Genomic DNA, 20,175 nt, shown 5'->3' with positions numbered 1-20,175 from the left:
CAGAGTGAATGTTAAAGAGTGGAGTGTACGACTTCCCTGATGGTCCAGTGGTTAAGAATCTGCCTGCCAATACAGGGGACAGGGATTTGATCCTTGGTCTGGGAAGATACGACATGCTGTGGGGCAATTAAGCCTTCAAGCTCCAGAGCCCATGCTCTGCAACAAGAGAAGTTACTGCAAAGAGAAGCCCACATACCACAACTAGAGAGTGGCCTGCACTCGGTGCAACTAGAGAAAGCCTGCTCCCAGCAATGAAGACCCAATGAAGCCGCATATAAAATTAATTAATTAATATTTAAAAAGAGTATAGTCAAATTTACACTAAGTCAGACTGCCACCATTGGACTTTCTGATTAGGAGGAATAGGTGCCCTTTTGCTACATTTCTCTCATTCTTCTTCTTCTTCTAAAATCTTCAAATAATTTTATTTTGTGTTTTTAAAGTTTCTTAACAATACAAAAAGAATTTTGCTCTCAATATTTTTTTCTTAATTTTCAATGAAGCAATGTTATTGACTCTGCTTACTTTTTAAAATTGAAGTATAGTTGATTTACAATTTGTGTTGATTTCTGCTTACAGCAAAGTGATTCAGTTATACATAAATATACACTATTTTTTATATTCTTTTCCATGATGGTTTATCACAGGATATTGAATATAGTTCTCTGTGCTATACAGTATGTATGACCTTGTTGTTTATAATAGTTTGTATCCACTAACCCCAAAACTCCCACTCCATCCCTTCTCCAGCTCTCTCCCCTTGGCAACCACAAGTCTGTTCTTTATGTCTATGAGTTTGCATAGGTTCATTTGCATCATATTTTAGATTCAACATATAAGTGGTATCACATGGTATTTGCCTTTTTCTAACTTACTTCACTTAATATGATAATCTTCAGGTCCATCCATGGTGCTACAAAAGGCATTACTTCATTCTTTTTTATGGCTGAGTAGTACTTTTCTTTTTAAAGAAGATGAAGATTCCTTATCTTTGACTGTCTGCCTTTTCTCCCCTCTTGTTTCACTCTTATTTCTTTCCTTATTAACCTTATATTATAGAAATGTTACTGCAATTTGAGTTCACTGAGGTTTCCCCTCCCTTTCTCTGGAACTCATTTGTCGAGCAATTCATCCAATAAACATACCAGGGACTATGCTAGAGATTGGAGACAGAGATGAGTAAGAACCAGCCCCAATTGTTGAGGAGCTCACAGTCTAGCATTTCCCCATTGTCTACCTAAATGCATATTTCCTTTTCTTCATTCCAGGGTACTTTGTGTATATGTGTGTGTGCACGCACTTAGTCACTCAGTCATATCTGATTCTTTGCGACCCCATGGATTGTAGCCCACCAGGCTTCTCTATCCATGGGATTCTCCAGGCAAGAATACTGGAGTGGGTTGCTATTTCCTTCTCCAGGGGATCTTCCTAACCCAGGAATTGAACTCTCATCTTCTGCATTGCAGGCGGATTCTTTGCTGTTTGCACCACCAGGGAAGCCCAAGGGTACTTTAGAATGGTATAGAACATTATATAAAAACCCATATGTTTCCAGAGTCAGTTCTAAAGACTGAACATCACTCTAATCAAATGGCTGCCAAGTGAAAGTGAAAGTTGCTCAGTCGTGTCTGACTCTTTGCGACCCCATGCAACAGTCCATGGAATTCTCCAGGCCAGAATACTGGAGTGGGTAGCTATTCCCTTCTCCAGGGGATCTTCCCAACCTGGGATAGAACCCAGGTCTCCCGAATTGCAGGCAGATTCTTTACCAGCTGAGCCACCTGGGAAGTATCACCATTTGTGTAATCAAGTTATATGCAGCCTTGCCTGTCATGAAAAAATAATAAAAGTTTGACATCCAGCAGTAGTTAGTTAAGTAAAACATGGCACGTGCAAATGATGGAATAATCTACAGCTATTACAAGTACAAGTATGTTGTAGAACACACTGTACAAGATAATTCCTACTTTGAAAAAATATATATGCAAAAAGAAAACAAAGGACTGGAAGGATATACATCAAAAAGAGTCATTGTATCTCCAGGTATGATGAGTAGGATAAAAGTGATCATTGCTTTCTTCTTCAAACTTTCTATGCTCTTCAATATTTTTACAGTGAACATATATATTTTTATAATCAGAAAAGTATATATATAACTAAAATGAAAGAACTCTCATGAAGACAGGGACTGAGTTTTTACCGTCATGGTGTTTACAGAACTTTAGGAGTGCTTTATAAATGGTGAATAACAAGCAATAGAACTCAGTACTATGCCATAACTGTAACAAGGCTGAAACGAGTGCTGAATTGCAGGCCACAGTCTTACTCAACACTTGCTCCATTGTCCCCCATCAGCTCATTCTATGTTAGAGCCTTTCATCTGTGGCTAATACATACTCAAACCTATTAAATATGGGCACTCTTCGCTTACTCAAAGAGAAGTATATATACATATATATATATATTTTAACAACATGAAGGCTCCAGGGTGTGAAGTCCCAAATCATTCATGAAATCAGCTCTATTCCTCTTATAATACTAACAAGTATCTATTAAACACCTGCTATATGTCAGGCAAGTGTACATCTCACTTAATCTTAGTAGCATTGCTATATGAGGTATCATTAAATTCGCTATTTCTTTCCAGTCATTTTCTTTTTTATATAATTGTATTTATTTATTTATTTTTGGCTGTGCTGGGTCTTCATTGCTGCTCGGGCTTTTCTCCAGTTGTGGCAAGCAGGGGCTACTCTCTAGTTGCAGTGCCCGGACTTCTCACTCTGGTGGCTTTGGTTGTTGCAGAGCATGGGCTCTACAGCACTTAAGCCTCAGTAGCTGCAGCTCCTGGGCTCTAGAGCACAAGCTCAACAGCTGTGGCCCACAGGCTTAGGGCTTAGGACTTAGTTGGTCCACAACAGGTGGGATCTTCTTGGATCAGGGATTGAACCTGTGGCTCCTGCATTGGCAGGCATATTCTTTACCACTGAGCCATCAGGGAACCCCTTTGCAGTAATTTTCTAACACACCTATATATAGAATTTTTCTACAAAGTTAGCATCACATTTTAACTCCTTTTGTAAAAAATGTAATATCAGAAGTGTTCTCATGTGTCATTTGTTTTTTTTTAATAGACTATTTTTAGAGTAGTTTTAGGTTTACAGCAAAATAGAGCTTAAAGTACAGAATTCCCATATACTCCCTGCCCTCCCTGCCTCCCAGCTCCACAGCCTCCCTTAACTATCAACATCCCCCACCAGCGTGGTACATCTGTTGCAATTGATGAACCTACACTGAGGCATTTGTTGTTGTTCAGTTCCTAAGTTGTGTCCAACTCTTGGCCACCCCATCAACTGCAGCACACCAGGCTTTCCTGTCCTCTACTATCTCCTAGAGTTTGATCAAGTTCATGTCCATTGAGTTGGTGATGCTATCTAACCATTCATCCTCTGCCACCCATTGGAAAAGACCCTGATGCTGGGAAAGATTAAAGGCAAAAGGAGAAAAGGGTGGCAGAAGATGACACATTAATATCATTCAAAACCCACACTTCAGGTAAGAGTTCACTTTTGTTGTACATTCTATGAGTTCTAATATGTCACAAACATGTATTCACCATTACAGAATCATGCAGAATAGTTTCACTGCCTTAAAAATCCTCTGTGCTCCACATCATTATTTTTTTCAAAAATGTGTTTGTTAATGATTACATTTATTGTATGAATATAACCAAAGTTGATTTGACCAGTCCCCTATTGTAGATTTAGATTGTTTTCTTATCTCTGTTTTAAAGATGAGAAAAATAAGACCTACTGACTTAACAAGTGATGTATCCAAAGGCAACTGGCTAAAAAGAAGGCAGAGTTGAGATTAGAGTTCTGGTCTGCCTCCAGAACCCACACACAATACCTCTGAATACACCATCAACCCCCTTTAGATTGTCTCCTCTCAACTTGAAACCAGGCACAAGGATCACAACCAGAGCAGCCAAAGATCCAAGCATGTGTTGAGAAGGGCTGGCAACACAAAAGAACAAGGTGGCCCAACTGAGATGGAACAAACTGAAAATGCAAAAAGGAGGTACAGGGACAGAGAAATAAGAAGAAAGTGAGAGATGGTTACACAGTATACTGGTTAAGATAAAGAGAAAGCTGGGTTTGGGAAAGCTAAAGGGGAAAAATTCTTGCTTTTATCTCTGTGTATAGGAGAGAGCAAAGATAACCTCAAGGCCATGAGGGGAGCCAGGAAGGATAAGGTTTCTGAAAAAGTGAATGCGGCAAGGCTGGATAAGACTCCGGAGGACTACAAGGCTAGGAGAGGCTTAGCGTGGGAAGGAAGAAAGGCCCAGAGCAAAGAGGCAGGCCAGAGCAGGAACTGGACACCAAACCTAAAAATGTGTCGGGACTCCCTTCCAGCCCGAGCCTCTTCTAGTATCTCAGAATACTAAATACTCTCCAGCCCTTAGAGGTCGGAGAGGGGAAGTGGAGAGCGGGGATTGTAAAGTGCTCTAACTCTATTGAGGGCTGGGAATGGATCCTGGCACGCATTTTTTTTTTTAAGCCTGTAGGCCTAGTGCTAATACCCCCTCCCCCTACTCTACTTCTCTAGCTTCAACCCCAGCCACACCCACATGCTAAGGACCATCCAGGAGGGGGAGTGTGTGTTGTGTGTGTGGGGGGGGGGGGGGGGGGAGTGTGTGTTGTGTGTGTGTGTGTGTGTGTGTGCGCGCGCGTGCGTGCTCGTGCCTAAGAGAGACAGAGAGACAGAGACAAAAAAGAGACTGGGGGAGAGAGTGCGCGCGGTGGGGGTGGGGGGTGGGGGACAAGGACAGAAAGGAGGGAGAAACAGAGAGAAAGGAGGAAGAAAATCTGTCGGCCTCGGTGAGGAAAACTACTGAAGAGATAACTCAGGGGGCTCTTGAGGGAAGACTCAGGGAGAAGATCCCAGAACTTACCCTAAGACCGTGGAAGGAGTGGGGGAGTGTCTTTGCAGGACCTGGTTTTGGGGTCACCAGGCAGTAACGGTTACTGCATAGGCGTTGTCACTGAGCCAGAGCCATTTAACCCGCCCTGGGTGGCTGGAGACCAGGCTTAAGACACCCCACAACTCTGAGTCTCAAAATGGTTAGGAGGGCCCGAGGCTGCAGACAAGAGGAGGAGGGGCACGTGAGGGCTGGGTCCCTGCCTCCCCCCACCCTCCGCTGTCACTCATTACCCCAACAGTCGCCCAGGGGGCGGGCTCCGGAGAGGTGGGGTTGGGGGGAGGGTAATCTTGGCAGGCGCCTGCTGCATGGCGTAGGTAGGGACTGTTGAGGGGGGCGGACGCCAGGGGGTTGAACACGAGTGGGAAGCGGAGAGCGACACGAGGAGGGGGAGGGGACCGGGAACCATTTGAATGAGAGGAGGGGATCACGGGTAGAGTGGGCTCCAGGAGGTAGGGCGGGCACGGGTGTTGACGGAGGGGCCAGACTCTTGAGCCAGGTAAGGGAAGCAGGTGCGTAGATTTGTTTTTTGTGGGCTAGTGTACTCGGCCCTTTGGTGGAAAAGGGGGTGCCTCCTTCCCCAGGGGCGGGCTTCCAAGCTCCGGAGGTTAGCTTTTCCTCAACTAACGGGGCCCCGGGCGGGGGCTCAAACTCCATCTCCAGTGCCGAGGTTCCACTCCGCAATTTCCAGGCGTCCGTTGGGCTGGGAGTCTCGCGCCGGGGGCCGGCGCTGTCTCGCGAGCCCCCTCCTTGAGCCAGCCAATGGGGTTGGTTGCTGACGCCGCCCGCCCGCCTGGTGCATAGCGCTGGGCTCCGTGAGCGGCGCTGCCATTTAAAGGGGCCGCGACCCCTGTCCCGGCTGCTAGGGAGGGAGGTGGAGAAGGAGCGCGGGGCCGTCGCTGACTGCAGTTCTAGGCTTGTAACGGTTACACTAACCCTGCCGCAGGTAGGGGTCGGGCCTGACTAAGCCGAACCGAACCTGCAGGCAGGAGCTTGCAGTAGCCGGGAGGGGGGTCTGAAGAGAGACCGTAGCTCCAAAATGTCTTCCTGTAAATGCCTGCGGTGGGGGGTGGGCAACAGGAGAAGAAGGACCAGGGGAGCAATAGGAAAGGGGGACTGGGCTTGAGGAAGTGGGCGACCCTGAAAGATAACTGGGGGGGAGGGGTTAAGAAGGGCAGTTTGGGGGGGCGAGGAGAGGGCTGAGGGACGACTATGTAACGCGGGGAGGGGGGGTGGGGCCAGACAGGGTGGGTAAAGACTGGGGAACTGGGGGGCTCTAGGAGAGAGGGGGGGAGAGATAGAAACTGAGACCGCGGGGGCGGGAAAGGCTTCTGGTGGCTACGGCCTTGGGAGACTCTAAGGGGGCGTTCAGCCGGAGTTGCGGGGCGGGGGGGGGGGAGTGAAAGGTGAAGGGGGAGGGGAACTGGGAGTTGCAGTGGGGTGGCGGGGGCTAGGCGGGCGGGTGGAGCGCCTGGAGAGTGGGGGTACAGGGCCAAGGCGGGGAACGCTTCTTCCCACAGGGGGCGCTGTACTGGGGGGGAGGAGTGGTCATTCGCACTAAAACCTGTGGTAATGCTTGTCGATAGTGGTGGGGGCGGTTCAAGAGAAATCCAAGTGGATGGTGGGGTGTGTCCCAGAGCCTATATAAGAAGGAATTCTGGCGAAGACCACCTCTTCTGCCCCCTTTTCTACCCTTAATCTACAGCCCACATCCAGTCATCCTCATGGATCCCAGTGATTTCCCCAGTCCGTTTGACCCATTGACCCTGCCAGAGAAGCCCTTGGCTGGAGACCTTCCAGTAGACATGGAATTTGGAGAGGATCTACTGGAATCTCAGACTGCCCCAACTCGAGGATGGGCCCCCCCTGGCCCTTCTCCATCCTCGGGAGCCCTGGACCTTCTTGATACCCCTGCTGGCCTGGAAAAAGACCCTGGAGTCCTGGATGGAGCCACTGAGCTGCTGGGGCTGGGGGGGCTGCTCTATAAAGCCCCCTCTCCCCCAGAGGTGGACCATGGTCCTGAGGGAACCCTTGCATGGGATGCAAGTGATCAGACCCTAGACCCTGGACCAGGGGGCAGGACCCCTGAGGTTGTGCCACCTGACCCAGGGTCTGGGGCAAATCCCTCTTCACCTGAGGGGCTACTAGAGCCTTTGGCTCCAGATTCTCCAATAACTCTGCAATCCCCACATATTGAAGAAGAGGAGACCACCTCCATAGCTACAGGGAGAAGGGGCTCCTCTGGGCAGGAGGAGGAGCTTCCCCAAGGGCAACCACAGAGCCCAAATGGCCCCCCCAGCCCTTCAGTGGGAGAGACTTTGGGGGATGGAATCAACAGTTCTCAGACCAAACCTGGGAGTCCTAGCCCCCCTGCACACCCTTCCTTGCCAGGTAGGTTGCCTGATCAGCTGGAAAATCAAGGCTGGGGGATGGTAAGGAGATGGCTGTGTGTTTGGAGGAAGAAGTGGGGGTGGAGGGTGGAGACATAAGAGTAGGGATGTGTATGGAGGAGTTAGGGGTTTGGAAAGGAGGAATGGGGGTGTGGAGAAGAAGATGAAGGAAAGTAGGGAAGGGGGAGCTCAGTGGCTCTGGAGGAAAAATAGGGGCAAGGTTTCAGGAGGTGGGTTGAGAAGACTGGATTTTGTGGAAGAGAGTCCCTTTTTCTTCTCCCGGTGGGCTTTTGGTACCAGGGTCCTCCTTACTTCAGGACTTGGGGAGGACACCAGGCTTCTTGGTTCTAAGATCTTTCTGTTTTGTTCTAGATGAGAGTGGGGTTTCTGGGTTTGATGAATGATGCTAGGTTCTGGAGCCAAGTGCAGAGTGCTTTCAGAGGAATGGTAGACATGCAGGGCCTAGGATTGTGTCTCTGATAGTCAGAGACTTGAGAGGCTCACATTTCTTCCCAGTTCTACCTAGCACTGTGCCTCTCCCAGGTTGTGACCAGGGTCTTAGGGCTTATATAACTACCTGAGTCCAGGGGAACCTCCCCATATATTATTGCTTCCTTTTCCCCTTGCTACCTTTGGGTGGTTGCATTTGTTTTTGTTGATAAACTATAAATTCTTGAAAGGGATGTTACTTGTATTTCCTTAACTTCCAACCATTGGGATAGAAGGCTGGTGGGAAGGTAGGATTGTTTCTTCATGGAGAATAGCTGCAGCCCCCCCTCCCCACTTAGTGCAGAGCTCGAGGTAACCCTGAGAGGGGCCTCAAGAAGCCACAGGCACGCGAGTTTTCCCTTTCAGTTTTGAGTAAGTTCTTCCCCAGGAATGGAGGCGGGGGTTGAGCCAGGGAGGGGCTGGTGAGGGCAGGCTCAAGAATTAGGCTGCTTTCTGCTTCCTTTGCAGGAGATGGCCTGACTGGGAAGGCGAGTGAGAAGCCGCCAGAGAGGGTGAGGGGGGAGGGGATTGGAAGGAGTCTGGTTCCCCCTATAGCTCTGGGAAGGGCAGACCCTTCATTTTCCCTCCCAGATGTTGTTCTGTGGAGAGTGTGTGTGAGGAGAGTTAGGAGGAGGGGGGGAGTACTTGTGTCTATTGCTTCTTAAGGAGAAAGTCCAGCCTCCTTTTCTCCCCTCCTCCTAAGGGCTGGGTCCAGGGTCCCTACTTTCTCTTCCCCCTCCCATCTCTGTACACCCCCCCAAACCCTGTACTAGTGCAGCTGGCCCTTTAGCCTGCCCCTGGTGTCAGCTTTCCTCCCTCCCCATGTTTCCAAGGTGCAGAAGAGAAGCGAGCGCGTTAGAAGAGTAGAGCCTCCAAAACCTGAGGTTGTGGATTCCACTGAGAGCAGTGAGTAGGGCTTGAAGAAGTGTGACCGGGTGGGATGTAGCCGGCATGGATCTCCCAGCTCCTGTGGTGCTGCGCACCATGCAGAATGTGAAGCACCTGTCTCTGCCCTGGATTGGCATGGGAACCCAGGGCAGTGGGGGAAATTGAAAACAAGAGCAGTGAGAATGGAGTTTCCTGTTTCAGCTGTCCCCGAATCTTCTCACTTGGATCCCTACCTTCCCCTTCCTAGGATGTTACAGAGTAATTAAGGGATGGTGACACCCAGTAGCTTGAGATTCCAGTGTAATAGGGGCAGAGTGGAAAGCCAAGAACCATAGGGATTGGGGAATTCCAGGATCAGCTCAACTACCTGCAGGTCAGGTGATGGCTGGAGGCCTGGTCCCTTAGCCTTTTCTCCCCACGCACCCCCCCCACCCCACCCCCGCCCAGTTCCAGTGTCAGATGAGGATTCTGATGCTATGGTAGATGACCCCAACGATGAGGACTTCGTGCCATTCCGGCCCCGGCGCTCTCCTCGCATGTCTCTACGCTCAAGCGTGGCACAGAGGGCCGGGCGCTCTTCAGTAGGCACCAAGATGACGTGTGCCCACTGCCGGACACCGCTGCAGAAGGGCCAGACAGCCTACCAGCGTAAGGGGCTGCCACAGCTCTTCTGCTCTTCATCCTGTCTCACCACTTTCTCCAAGAAGCCCTCTGGCAGAAAGACCTGCACCTTCTGCAAGAAGTACGTGAGAGTCCGGGGCTGTGGGGAGAGCAGGGATCAGGCTGAGAGTAAAGGGTGAGAGAGATTCTGTTGGCAAGACCCTAGTACCATACGGGATAGAGGCAATTCACTAATAGAAAGTGTGTCTGAGAATGTTTTTGATTCTGTGGTCATTGATCCCAGAGGAGGAAGGTGGAGGCTCATGAAGTGAGGGGGTGGTATCAACTAAATGTACAAACCTGTCCCCACCTCCAGGGAGATCTGGAACACCAAGGACTCAGTTGTGGCGCAGACCGGTTCAGGAGGCTCCTTCCATGAGTTCTGCACATCCGTCTGTCTCTCCCTGTATGAGGCCCAGCAGCAGCGCCCAATCCCCCAGTCTGGGGATCCTGCTGATGCCACTCGCTGCAGCATATGCCAGAAGACTGGAGAGGTGAGGAAGCTGGATGGGGGCTGACTTGCAGAGCCTGGCCAGCCCTGAGCCGCCCCTGCAATCCTGGGGCTGCAGGGGCCAGGCCCTGTGGATGAGGGATGTGGGGAGGGGGGAGCAGCCATCGTGAGGGAGTGGATTCAAGGCTAGAGCTTCTCCAGGATTGTGTGCGGCTGGCCGTCCTTGCCTCCCAAGACCTCAGCATCAAGTCGACATCCTGATGTGCAGGTTGGGGGGTCCCTGGGCCCGCTGTCTGCTGTAAAGGTCTAGGGTGAGGTGGGGCGGGCCATCCTTGCACCAGGGTGGGTGGTGGTGGCCAGGCCCCAGCTCAGGGTGTGTGTGTGTGTGTGTGGCAGGTCCTGCATGAGGTCAGCAATGGCAGCGTGGTGCACCGGCTCTGCAGCGATTCTTGCTTCTCCAAATTCCGGGCCAACAAGGGACTGAAAACCAACTGTTGTGACCAGTGCGGGGCTTACATCTACACCAAGACTGGGAGCCCTGGCCCCGAGCTCCTCTTCCACGAGGGCCAACAAAAGCGGTTCTGCAACACAACCTGCTTGGGGGCATACAAGAAGGTGGGGCCGAGGGAGTAGTGCATTAGAGGGCTGTGGAAGGGGGTGCGGTCCTTGGGTGAGAAATAAAGGTGCCTGACGGGTCGAGGGCTGGGAGAAATAAAACAAATAAAGGGGGTTTCAATTGTATCTGTTATGTTTTATTTTTGAAGCTGGCTGGTGGACACACAGGTGTTTGTTATCTCATCATCTATACTTTTTGTATGCCTGAAATATCTCATGTTTTAAAAATTTAAAAAATAAAAGTGAAGGGACAAATCCAGCCTCAGCCTCTCCTTCCCCATCCTCACAGAAAAACACACGGGTGTACCCATGTGTCTGGTGCAAGACCCTGTGTAAGAACTTTGAGATGCTATCCCATGTGGACCGTAATGGCAAGACCAGCTTGTTCTGTTCCCTGTGCTGTACCACTTCTTACAAAGTGAAGCAGGCAGGGCTCACTGGTAGGTGCAAAGCCCTCTTCTCTGAGACCCCTGCTGGCCTTCCTTCTACCTCCCATACTCCTTTCTTCTATAGTAACCCCTGCTGCCCAACTTCGGCCCCAACCACACTCCCGTGGATTTCCCATTCCATCTCTGTCTGCACTGCCTTACACCTGCTGTGTGTTCTCTCTCTATTTCTCTCTTTCTCTCCCTCTCCTTCTTTCTCTCTCCTTTTCTCTCTGTGCCCCAGGCCCTCCCCGACCCTGCAGCTTCTGCCGCCGCAGCCTCTCTGACCCCTGTTACTACAACAAGGTTGATCGCACAGTCTACCAATTCTGCAGCCCCAGCTGCTGGACCAAGTTCCAGGTACTCCAGACCCTGGACGAGGGATAATGGTTGTGGCAATAGAAAGGGTATGAGATCTGGGGTAGGTAGGCCTGGGCAGAGCAAAGAGCAAGCCTGACTTCACCTCCCTCCGCCAGCCCACTGCACACATCTTGCCCCTCCCTTATTTGTCTTCCTTCCCTCCAGCGCACGAGCCCTGAGGGGGGCATTCACCTGAGCTGTCACTACTGCCACAGCCTCTTCAGTGGCAAGCCTGAGGTCTTGGACTGGCAGGTAAGATCCCCACCCCCACCCATATTTTGCTACATAACCAGATGTCTGTCTGAAGGGGTCCTTTTACTTGGCTTTCGCTGGGTCCAGATGTTGCAGCCCTGTTCCCCCACCCCGTGCCCCATCCTAGGACCAGGTGTTCCAGTTCTGCTGTCGTGATTGCTGTGAGGACTTCAAGCGCCTCCGGGGTGTGGTGTCCCAGTGTGAGCATTGCCGGCAGGAGAAACTCCTGCATGAGAAGCTCCGATTCAGTGGGGTGGAGAAGAGCTTCTGCAGCGAAGGTAAGGAGTCGGGGAAGGGTCAGAGAGTCCTGTACCTTGCAGCTGAGAAGAATGGCAGATTAAGTAAGGCAGGCTTGCAGGGTGATCCATTCTGCTCAGGACACTCTGGAGGCTGTTTGACGTTTCAGGTGCACTGCCTTGAGAAAGTTGGGTCTCATGGCCACAAGGAGATCTCATGTCTCTGGACTGTTTTCTGTTGCCCCCTTTCCAGGCTGTGTGCTGCTATACAAACAGGACTTCACTAAGAAGCTGGGATTATGCTGTATCACTTGTACTTATTGCTCCCAGACCTGCCAGCGCGGAGTCACCGAGCAGCTGGATGGCAGCACCTGGGACTTCTGCAGCGAGGACTGTAAGAGCAAGTACCTGCTGTGGTACTGCAAGGTAAGGGGGGTTGCATCTCACAAAGGAGGGAAAGGGCAGCAAGGAGTACGGGCTGTTGTGCCACCATCAGGCTGTGGGTTCATGTCCAGGGAGGGGGTTCCGACTAGCCCAGCTTCCATAGAGTGGCATGGCTTATCCCAGGGCAAAGGACCCAGCGCATTTTAGGGAGGCAGGTCTGACCACCCTGTCAACACCCTCAGGCTGCCCGGTGCCATGCCTGTAAGCGCCAGGGGAAGCTGCTGGAGACCATCCACTGGCGTGGGCAGATCCGTCATTTCTGCAACCAACAGTGTCTGCTGCGCTTCTACAGCCAGCAGAACCAACCCAACCTGGATACCCAGAGTGGGCCTGAAAGTCTCCTGAACAGTGAGTCCCGGGCAGGGGGCACAGTCTGTTAGAACTGGCCTGGACTCCTCTGACCCTGGGCCCAGCACCTTTCTTCTTCCTCTCCTGCTTTTACCTCATCCCTGGCCAGAGCTCCTGTTTCTGTGTTGTTTTTTAGCTTCTGAACTGTGCAGGTACTAGAGGAGTCTCATTTAAAGGTTCTGAGAGCTTTAAAAAAGGAGTTCTGAGAGTTAGATCCTACTGATTTTCTATAAGGGATGTATTGTAAGGAATGGATACCTGCCATGGTAGAGTGGGGCATATAGGGGTTGTGGTTAATTTTCAGAGAGAAGGAAGTGTCAACACAAGCTCAACATAAACACCTTTAGGGAGAATGAAGACTATTGTCATTTCTAGAATATCACCATGGCCCCTCCACACTCCAGGGGTACTAAACTCCTGATGGCCATTTAATGGAAGGTCTCAAATTATGGGTTACTGGGGAAGCAATGTTTTTAATCCTTCTTGGCAGCCAGGAGCAAAGAATCTTTTTGGCCACTATTGCTGGGACCTAGAAAAGATTAGAGCTGGGATGGAGTGGAGGGAAAATTCTAGACTTACCATTCACATTCGGTGTTCTCTTAACAAAGCCCTCCTGGAGCAGGAGTGAGGAAAACAGAGAGCTAGTGCCTCAGATGAGAGCATTCATTTGTTTTGATCTACAGGTCAGTCTTCTGAGGCAAAGCCCCAGACACCCGCTCAAACCAAAGTGGAGAACAGCAACACCATAAAGACCCTAGAGGAAAATGGAAATCTGGGCAAGGTCAAGGCAAGAGCCAAGGGGGAAGATGGTCTCAAAGGGGTTACCGTAGCAGTGGTACTCATGTTCCTTTGTGTTTGCAGATCCCTGTGAAGACCCGACCAGCCCCCGCTGCTCCCACTCCTCCACCACCACCACCCCCAACAGCACCCCGCAAAAACAAAGCTGCCATGTGTAAACCACTGATGCAGAATCGGGGGGTCTCCTGCAAGGTGGAGATGAAGTCCAAAGGGAGTCAGACAGGTGAGCAAGGGTACCAAGGCGCCACAGGCTGTATTTCATGGTCTTAGGCCTCCTCCTGTGCCTGGGAGCTGGACAAGGGAGTTTCTTAGATGGCTGAAGTGTCCTGCATATTGTCCTGGAATCCCAGGGTCATCTGTCAACATTTGTTTCAAGGGCAGCTTTGTGATACTGAGCACATGTTAGAGCTTTTGGGCATGATGAACAAGTATCAGGTCCTGGGGTGGATGTGACCCGTCTGTCAAGGTCTCTGAGAAGACCCTTTTCTTGTCAACAGAAGAGTGGAAGCCACAGGTGATCGTGCTGCCCATCCCAGTGCCCATCTTTGTTCCAGTGCCTATGCATCTGTACTGCCAGAAAGTCCCGGTGCCTTTCACAATGCCTATCCCGGTGAGTGTTCCTGCCATTCCTGCTGGGGGCCTCTTTCACCTTTCCAGGCTGGAGGCCACCACCCCGACTCCCTCCCTCTCGCTAGCTGTCCATCTCATGTGCTAGTGTGGTTCTTGGCATTTAGTTGGGATTCATGCCTCCAGGTGCCTGTGCCCATGTTCCTGCCCACTACCTTGGAGAGCACAGACAAAATTGTGGAGACCATTGAGGAGCTGAAGGTGAAGATCCCGTCCAACCCCTTGGAGGCTGATATCCTGGCTATGGCAGAGATGATCGCAGAGGCCGAGGAGTTGGACAAGGCCTCATCTGACCTTTGTGGTATACCATGGGCAGCGGTGGTGAGGGAGACAGGGTGCTACCAGTCTGTGTCTGTCTAAGGGGGTGGAGAATGATGATCTTATTGCCTGATGGAATGGGGGAACAGTTGGGATCAGCCCCTGAAAGCCTTTTGGGGGCACCAAGGAGGAGCTGCAGAGGCTGAGCCAACCTCCCTGCCACCCAGATCTTGTGAGCAACCAGAGTGCAGAGGGACTTCTGGAAGACTGTGACCTGTTTGGGCCAGCTCGGGATGATGTCCTGGCCATGGCCGTCAAGATGGCCAATGTGTTGGATGAGCCTGGACAAGACTTGGAGGCAGACTTCCCCAAGAGTGAGTAGGATTCAGGGCCTGCCCACTGCATATAGTAGCATGTGCACCATCAGGAAAGAAGTGTTGCTTGTGATCCCAAGAATGACCCTAAACAGAAGACTCTCACAGAGAGCAGTGCCAGAGATACCAGGACACTTTTCTACACTTGAGTCTTGTTTTTTTTTTCTTTTTGTTGTTGTTATAAAGCACATAAAATTTACCAACTTAACCATGTTTAAGTTTATAATTCAGTAGTGTTAGGAATGTTCCCAATGTTGTGAATTTTGTGTGTACGTGCCTGTGAGCATGTTCTTTGTGTATAGCTTTGTCCTGTGACTACAATGAAGATGTCTGGGAGGCTCATCTCAAGTCAAGTGGACAAGTAGTGGGAGTGAGGTGGGAGGACTACAGGGTTTAGGTCTTAAAAAATCAATTTCTTAAAAAAAAATCTATTTCTTCTTCCTTTCCCCTCTAGATCCTTTGGACATTAACCCCAGTGTGGACTTCCTCTTTGATTGTGGCCTGGTAGGGCCTGAGGATGTGTCTACTGAACAAGACCTTCCCCGAACCATGAGGAAGGTGAGGACTGGAGCTGCTATATCCACAGAAGAGGGATAGAGGCACGAAGGGCAGTGGGGTGGGGGTGGGGCTTTCATAGCCAAGTCAGAAGCCTTAGTTTCCCCTTCCCTAGCCTCCTTTCTCTACCACTGTGCACATAGTGTTGTGTTAGTCGCTCAATCACGTCCGACTCTTTACAACACCTTGGACTATAGCCCACCAGGCTCCTCTGTCCATAGAATTCTCCAGGCAAGAATACTGGAGTGGGTTGTCTTTCCATTCTCCAGGAACTGTGTGCATTAAGGTACAGCCAAACTCTAGTTTCTCCGCAGTTCATCAGAGCTCATCAGAGCTGTTCCTGGAGTCGTGTGCTGTGGAAGCTTGCTGTGTTCTTACATTGGTCCCACCCTGACCCGGTGGTGAACACTGTCCTAACTTGTTTCCACAATGCTCCTGGCCTTACCTCTGCTACCCACTCCTTTCTCTTCCTCTCCAGGGTCAAAAGCGGCTGGTGCTTTCAGAGAGCTGTTCTCGGGACTCCATGAGCAGCCAGCCTAGTTGTACTGGGCTCAACTATTCCTATGGTGTCAATGCTTGGAAGTGCTGGGTGCAGTCAAAATATGCCAATGGAGAAACTAGCAAGGGTGATGAGCTGCGCTTTGGCCGTAAGTAACCAGGGGAGGAGGAGGGGAAGGGGAGAGGGAGCAGGGCTGTGATTCACCTGAAGGTGTCCATAGGGGATCCTGTGCAGATTTGGAGGAGCTGCAGAATAAGGGGAGCTGCCATCTAGGTTTCAAGGCTGAAGGCTCTTTGTGTGATTGTTGGATTTGTTCTGGAGCTGGATGTGACTAAGAGATGAAGGGGTTAATGATGGAGCTAAGGGAAATTCTCCATGTGGAACTGTCTTAATGCCAGCCACCTCCACTGTGTATCTCTGCAGCCAAACCTATGCGTATCAAGGAGGATATTCTGGCCTGTTCAGCTGCTGAACTCAACTACGGTTTGGCCCAGTTTGTGAGAGAAATCACTCGACCCAATGGTGAACGATATGAACCTGATAGCATCTACTATCTGTGTCTTGGCATCCAACAGGTACCACTAACATGCTGCCTCACTTGTCATCACTCAACACAGTAGGCAGGGTTCTACCTGAAATGATTCTGTCCCACTTCCTGTTCCTCACCTCATCTCCTGCCTTGAGCAGGCATCTTCTACTCCAGACAGGACAAGAAATGACAATGCTCTTCCAAAATCAAAGCTGCATTCCAGGACTGTTGACCAAGAAGCAATATTTATTGCTGTCTGGGTTGCTTTGTCATCTTCAAACCCATGCTCAGAGGGGAGGGATGGGCAGAACGAGGTCTCCTGAATGGTGGTGTAATGTTTGGTTTCCATGGGGAAAAGTCAAACGTGCCTTAGCTGACAAGGGGGTCTGGAGTTATGAAGAAGCAGCTGTGATACACCTGTTCCAAACTTTCTTCTCCAGCAGGGCCTCAGCACCTGAGAGCTGTAGGTTTACCTGGGGAAAACCACTCTGGATCACTTAATCCAGCAACTGTTTCCCATGGTCTCCTAACTGTTAAGGTTGCTATACCTGAGGCCTTTGGCATCATTGTCTTTCCTCTAGGGCCCAGAGTCTAGCTGTATGTGTGTCTGTTTTTCTTTTTCCAGTACCTGTTGGAAAATAACCGAATGGTGAACATTTTCACGGACCTTTACTACCTGACTTTTGTTCAAGAACTCAACAAGTCTCTGAGTACCTGGCAGCCCACGCTCCTCCCTAACAGTAAGGGCCAGGGACTTGGCAACCCCTCTGCCCTTTGCTCTGTTCTTCCAATGTACCACTCCGAGCCCTGGACTCTTGAGTCTGCCACTCTTCACAAAAGGGTCCGAGTACAGGAGCGTGTAGTTGGGTTCCTTGGGATTTAGAGCTAAGGGAATCAGAGCCCCTGTCCTTGAACATGAGGAGGGGATCAAGACTTAGGTCTGAAGAGCTATCTCTGGGACCAAAAAGTGACCAGGGTTTGAGTGGTAAGTGAAGAAAGAAAGAAGTTGGACTCCTGAAGGTTTACATGAGTGAAGCTCCTAATGCAGGTGGAAACTATGAAAAAAAAATTCCCCACAAACCCCACCAAAAGTCAACAAACAAATCCAGTCCTCCTGTGCAGTATAGCAAGGTGTCAGGGTTTTACATGTGGTAGTCCTTTAGTGACCAAACAAGTCTGGTGTGCTCAGTGCTTGTGAGTGGAATGTGTGGGAGCAAAGGGGATAGGTGTGGGTAGCCAGTTCCTCCTGACAGCCTCTCCCCCTTGCCTTTGCAGATACGGTGTTCTCCCGAGTAGAGGAAGAGCACCTCTGGGAGTGTAAGCAGCTGGGAGTCTACTCCCCCTTTGTCCTTCTCAACACCCTCATGTTCTTCAACACTAAGTTTTTTGGGCTTCAGACAGCAGAGGAACACATGCAGCTCTCCTTCACCAATGTGGTGCGGCAGTCCCGCAAGTGTACCACCCCTCGGGGCACCACCAAGGTGGTGAGCATTCGCTACTATGCTCCTGTCCGCCAGAGGAAAGGGCGAGGTATGATGCTACCCCCTCCTTTGCTTTTCCTCCCCCTCTGCTTTCCCCTTCCCTGCCCCACCATGCCACCAGGTTGGCCTTCTTCATTATCTCTAGCTTCTCTACCCTTCCATTCCTGGTTTCCAGAAAAAAGGAACAACAGCCAGTCCTTCAATCTGGTGGGAAGTGATTGTTGCATATAGGTCACCCAGTTGCCTGTTTCCTGCCTTTCCTCATTTCAGGGCAATTTACTTTTTAGGAGATGTGGTGAACAGGTGGGAAGCTGCTGGATGTGTTTGGCTGAAGGGGGAGTTGACAAGAGTGAATGACAGGCTTTCCATGGTTCTGCTGCTGGGCGTAACTGCCACAGTACCTTGGTTTCTATTCTGGCCCTGAGATCAGTTCCCAAGGTCCCTTCTGGACCTGAGACTCTATCAGGACTAATGTATGGGGTGCTGGCGCCATCGCTGTTTGTCCCAGAAAGCAGCCCCAATTTTACAGTAGGGTCTGTTTCGTCAGTTTGTCCATTTGACTTCTGAGATCACCTCTTTAGGAAATCAACTTTGGGAAGATGATAGAGAGTATTTAACAGTGAGAACCAAGGCGCTCTTCAGAGCAGCACGCTGCAGAATGTTGAGTTGGTGCAGAGAGACTGACCGACTCTTGTGCCTTTATTTCTCCATGAGACCATTTTGTGTCCTGAGGCCTTTAACCTGTGCCCTGGACTGTGCTCTTGGAGATCCTTCATTGAGACTGCACTTTTAATGAGTCCAGGTCATTTGCCTCCTCCACAGACACAGGTCCTGGGAAACGGAAGAGAGATGACGAAGCCCCCATCTTAGAGCAGCGTGAGAACCGCATGAATCCCCTCCGCTGCCCCGTCAAGTTCTATGAATTCTATCTCTCAAAATGGTGAGTTGGCAGGTTTGTAGGAATGGCATTAGCCTGGGGACCCATGGGCTCTACTTCTCCCAGTTACTGATCTCTGTCCACCTGCGCCCCCTCCCACCCCACCATTGCAGTCCTGAAAGCCTCCGGACTCGCAACGATGTGTTCTACCTGCAACCTGAGCGGTCCTGCATCGCTGAGTCACCTCTCTGGTATTCTGTGATCCCCATGGACCGCAGCATGTTGGAGAGCATGCTCAATCGCATTCTGGCCGTGCGTGAGATTTATGAGGAGCTGGGTCGTCCTGGGGAGGAAGACCTGGACTGAGCCCACATGCTTCCTGTATCCATCTTCCACATGATGTCTGTCCCACGGCCATGTCCCACAGGGTGACAGGCCCAGGAACCGATGCTACTCATTCTGAAGGGCCCTGACTGCCCTTTTCTACTCATCCATTCCCTGCCTTCCCTAGGAATCCCTGGCTTTTACCTTCTCCCAAACCACTTGACGACCACAAGGCCCCAGTCCTCTGTACAGAGAGACTCCCAGTGATGGGCAAAAACCAGCTAGGCCATTTTCTTCATGTTTCAGAGTAAACTCCTGGGGCCAAACTCTGAGTAAATAAAGTGTTCATAGCTCTGGTGATCCTGTTGGCTTTGGGTTTCCTGACCCATCCCACATAGGTCAAGGCCCTTGTTCCTAGGTTTTGCCGAGGGAAGAACCCAGCTTCCTTCTCAACCTTGTGCCCACTCACTTCTCTACTCTTCCCTGAGCACAAACTAAAGGGTCTTGTATGAAAGATACGAAAGAAACTATGAAAGTAATGAGGAGACCATTTACCTAAAACACAGAGCTTAGGCACTCTTCCCTCCCACAAGATAATTGGTGGTTGGAAGCCCCTCACTACCTGGTTCCTCTTCCCCACCCCAGCAAGCACCAACCCTTGGTGCTGCAATTTAAAAAATCTTCTAAATGATTTTTTTCCTTCAAAGGCAGAGAATGACTCTTAAGTATGGGGAGAAGACGCCCGTCCCTTTGGTTTATGTGTTTGTCTCTCTCTGCCATCTTAGGTTGGCATGAGCCATGGTGTCAACATGCTTAGCGGCTTTCTGTAACTGCCTCCCTTTAGTTCAGTGGATAGAGTTCTGAAGGCAAAAACCACCTTCTGACTTGGGCTGGGGCTGGGTTCCCCACTCTTGTTCTTCCCCCATTGTAAGAACCCGGCCAAGCCTGTGGGGGCCCTGAGTCATGCAGGATGGGATCTGTGGTCAAAGCATAGGTGAAGAACTGTGGGCATGGGTCCTGCCCCCACTGCCTCCATCTTTTCTCTTCCCCATCTTGCCTCTGTAGTTGCAGAAAACTCTTAGCGTCCAGCAAAGGAACCTAGTTCTTTCCCTGTTGGCTTTGCTGTTCCCCAGCCTCCTTTTTGTGTTTTTATAACTGTCACCAGTTTAGCCACTGTTTAAATTGTATATATTGTTCTGAGGCACCTGGCCTGTCCCTTCAGTGAGCCATGCCCACCTTGTGTTGTAGTGAGAAGCTGTTGTCACAACTAACCTTCTGTCTCTGGAATTGTTTGTTTCAAATAAAGAGTTAAAATTG

General features: G+C 50.4%; 2 protein-coding genes across 9 annotated transcripts in view; one reads left to right on the top strand and one right to left on the bottom strand.

The window, feature by feature from the left end:
• Positions 1–5,101, bottom strand: part of NONO (non-POU domain containing octamer binding) — a 26,815-nt gene extending 21,714 nt beyond the window's left edge. The window contains exon 1 of the mRNA XM_065916950.1: positions 4,952–5,101. The gene's annotated coding sequence lies outside the window, so the exon portion shown is untranslated. The remainder of the gene's footprint in view (positions 1–4,951) is intronic.
• On the top strand, positions 4,837–20,175 carry ZMYM3 (zinc finger MYM-type containing 3). 8 transcript variants are annotated; one of them, XM_065916940.1, is made up of 25 exons: positions 4,837–4,877; positions 6,684–7,369; positions 8,326–8,369; positions 8,691–8,763; positions 9,193–9,487; positions 9,722–9,899; positions 10,253–10,471; positions 10,761–10,911; positions 11,141–11,256; positions 11,422–11,508; positions 11,636–11,786; positions 11,998–12,170; positions 12,371–12,536; positions 13,220–13,317; positions 13,398–13,557; positions 13,832–13,944; positions 14,088–14,262; positions 14,447–14,593; positions 15,048–15,151; positions 15,627–15,795; positions 16,071–16,222; positions 16,802–16,916; positions 17,452–17,706; positions 18,480–18,597; positions 18,708–20,175. In XM_065916940.1, exons 2-25 carry the CDS (start codon positions 6,703–6,705, stop codon positions 18,898–18,900), a joined length of 4,119 nt encoding a protein of 1,372 aa, XP_065773012.1. In that variant the 5' UTR covers positions 4,837–4,877; positions 6,684–6,702; the 3' UTR covers positions 18,901–20,175. The 8 variants fall into 8 exon arrangements, with proteins under 8 accessions (XP_065773012.1, XP_065773014.1, XP_065773013.1 ...); XM_065916942.1 differs by lacking the exon at positions 4,837–4,877 and adding an exon at positions 5,256–5,295; XM_065916941.1 differs by lacking the exon at positions 4,837–4,877 and adding an exon at positions 5,355–5,477.

This window comes from Muntiacus reevesi, chromosome X (genome assembly GCF_963930625.1).
Source record: "Muntiacus reevesi chromosome X, mMunRee1.1, whole genome shotgun sequence".
Taxonomy (NCBI): domain Eukaryota; kingdom Metazoa; phylum Chordata; class Mammalia; order Artiodactyla; family Cervidae; genus Muntiacus; species Muntiacus reevesi.
Note: the sequence above shows the minus strand (reverse complement) of the source record. Positions and strands in the feature narration are given on the sequence as shown.

What these genes read in the sequence shown, in the direction of transcription:
- ZMYM3 (XM_065916940.1), top strand. Translation starts at nt 6,703, where the DNA reads ATGGATCCCAGTGATTTCCCCAGTCCGTTTGACCCATTGACCCTGCCA. An exon ending in GTGAGAAGCCGCCAGAGAGG is followed by an intron (nt 8,370 to 8,690) that starts GTGAGGGGGGAG and finishes CATGTTTCCAAG; the next exon opens with GTGCAGAAGAGAAGCGAGCG. An exon ending in GAAGAGCTTCTGCAGCGAAG is followed by an intron (nt 11,787 to 11,997) that starts GTAAGGAGTCGG and finishes CCCCCTTTCCAG; the next exon opens with GCTGTGTGCTGCTATACAAA.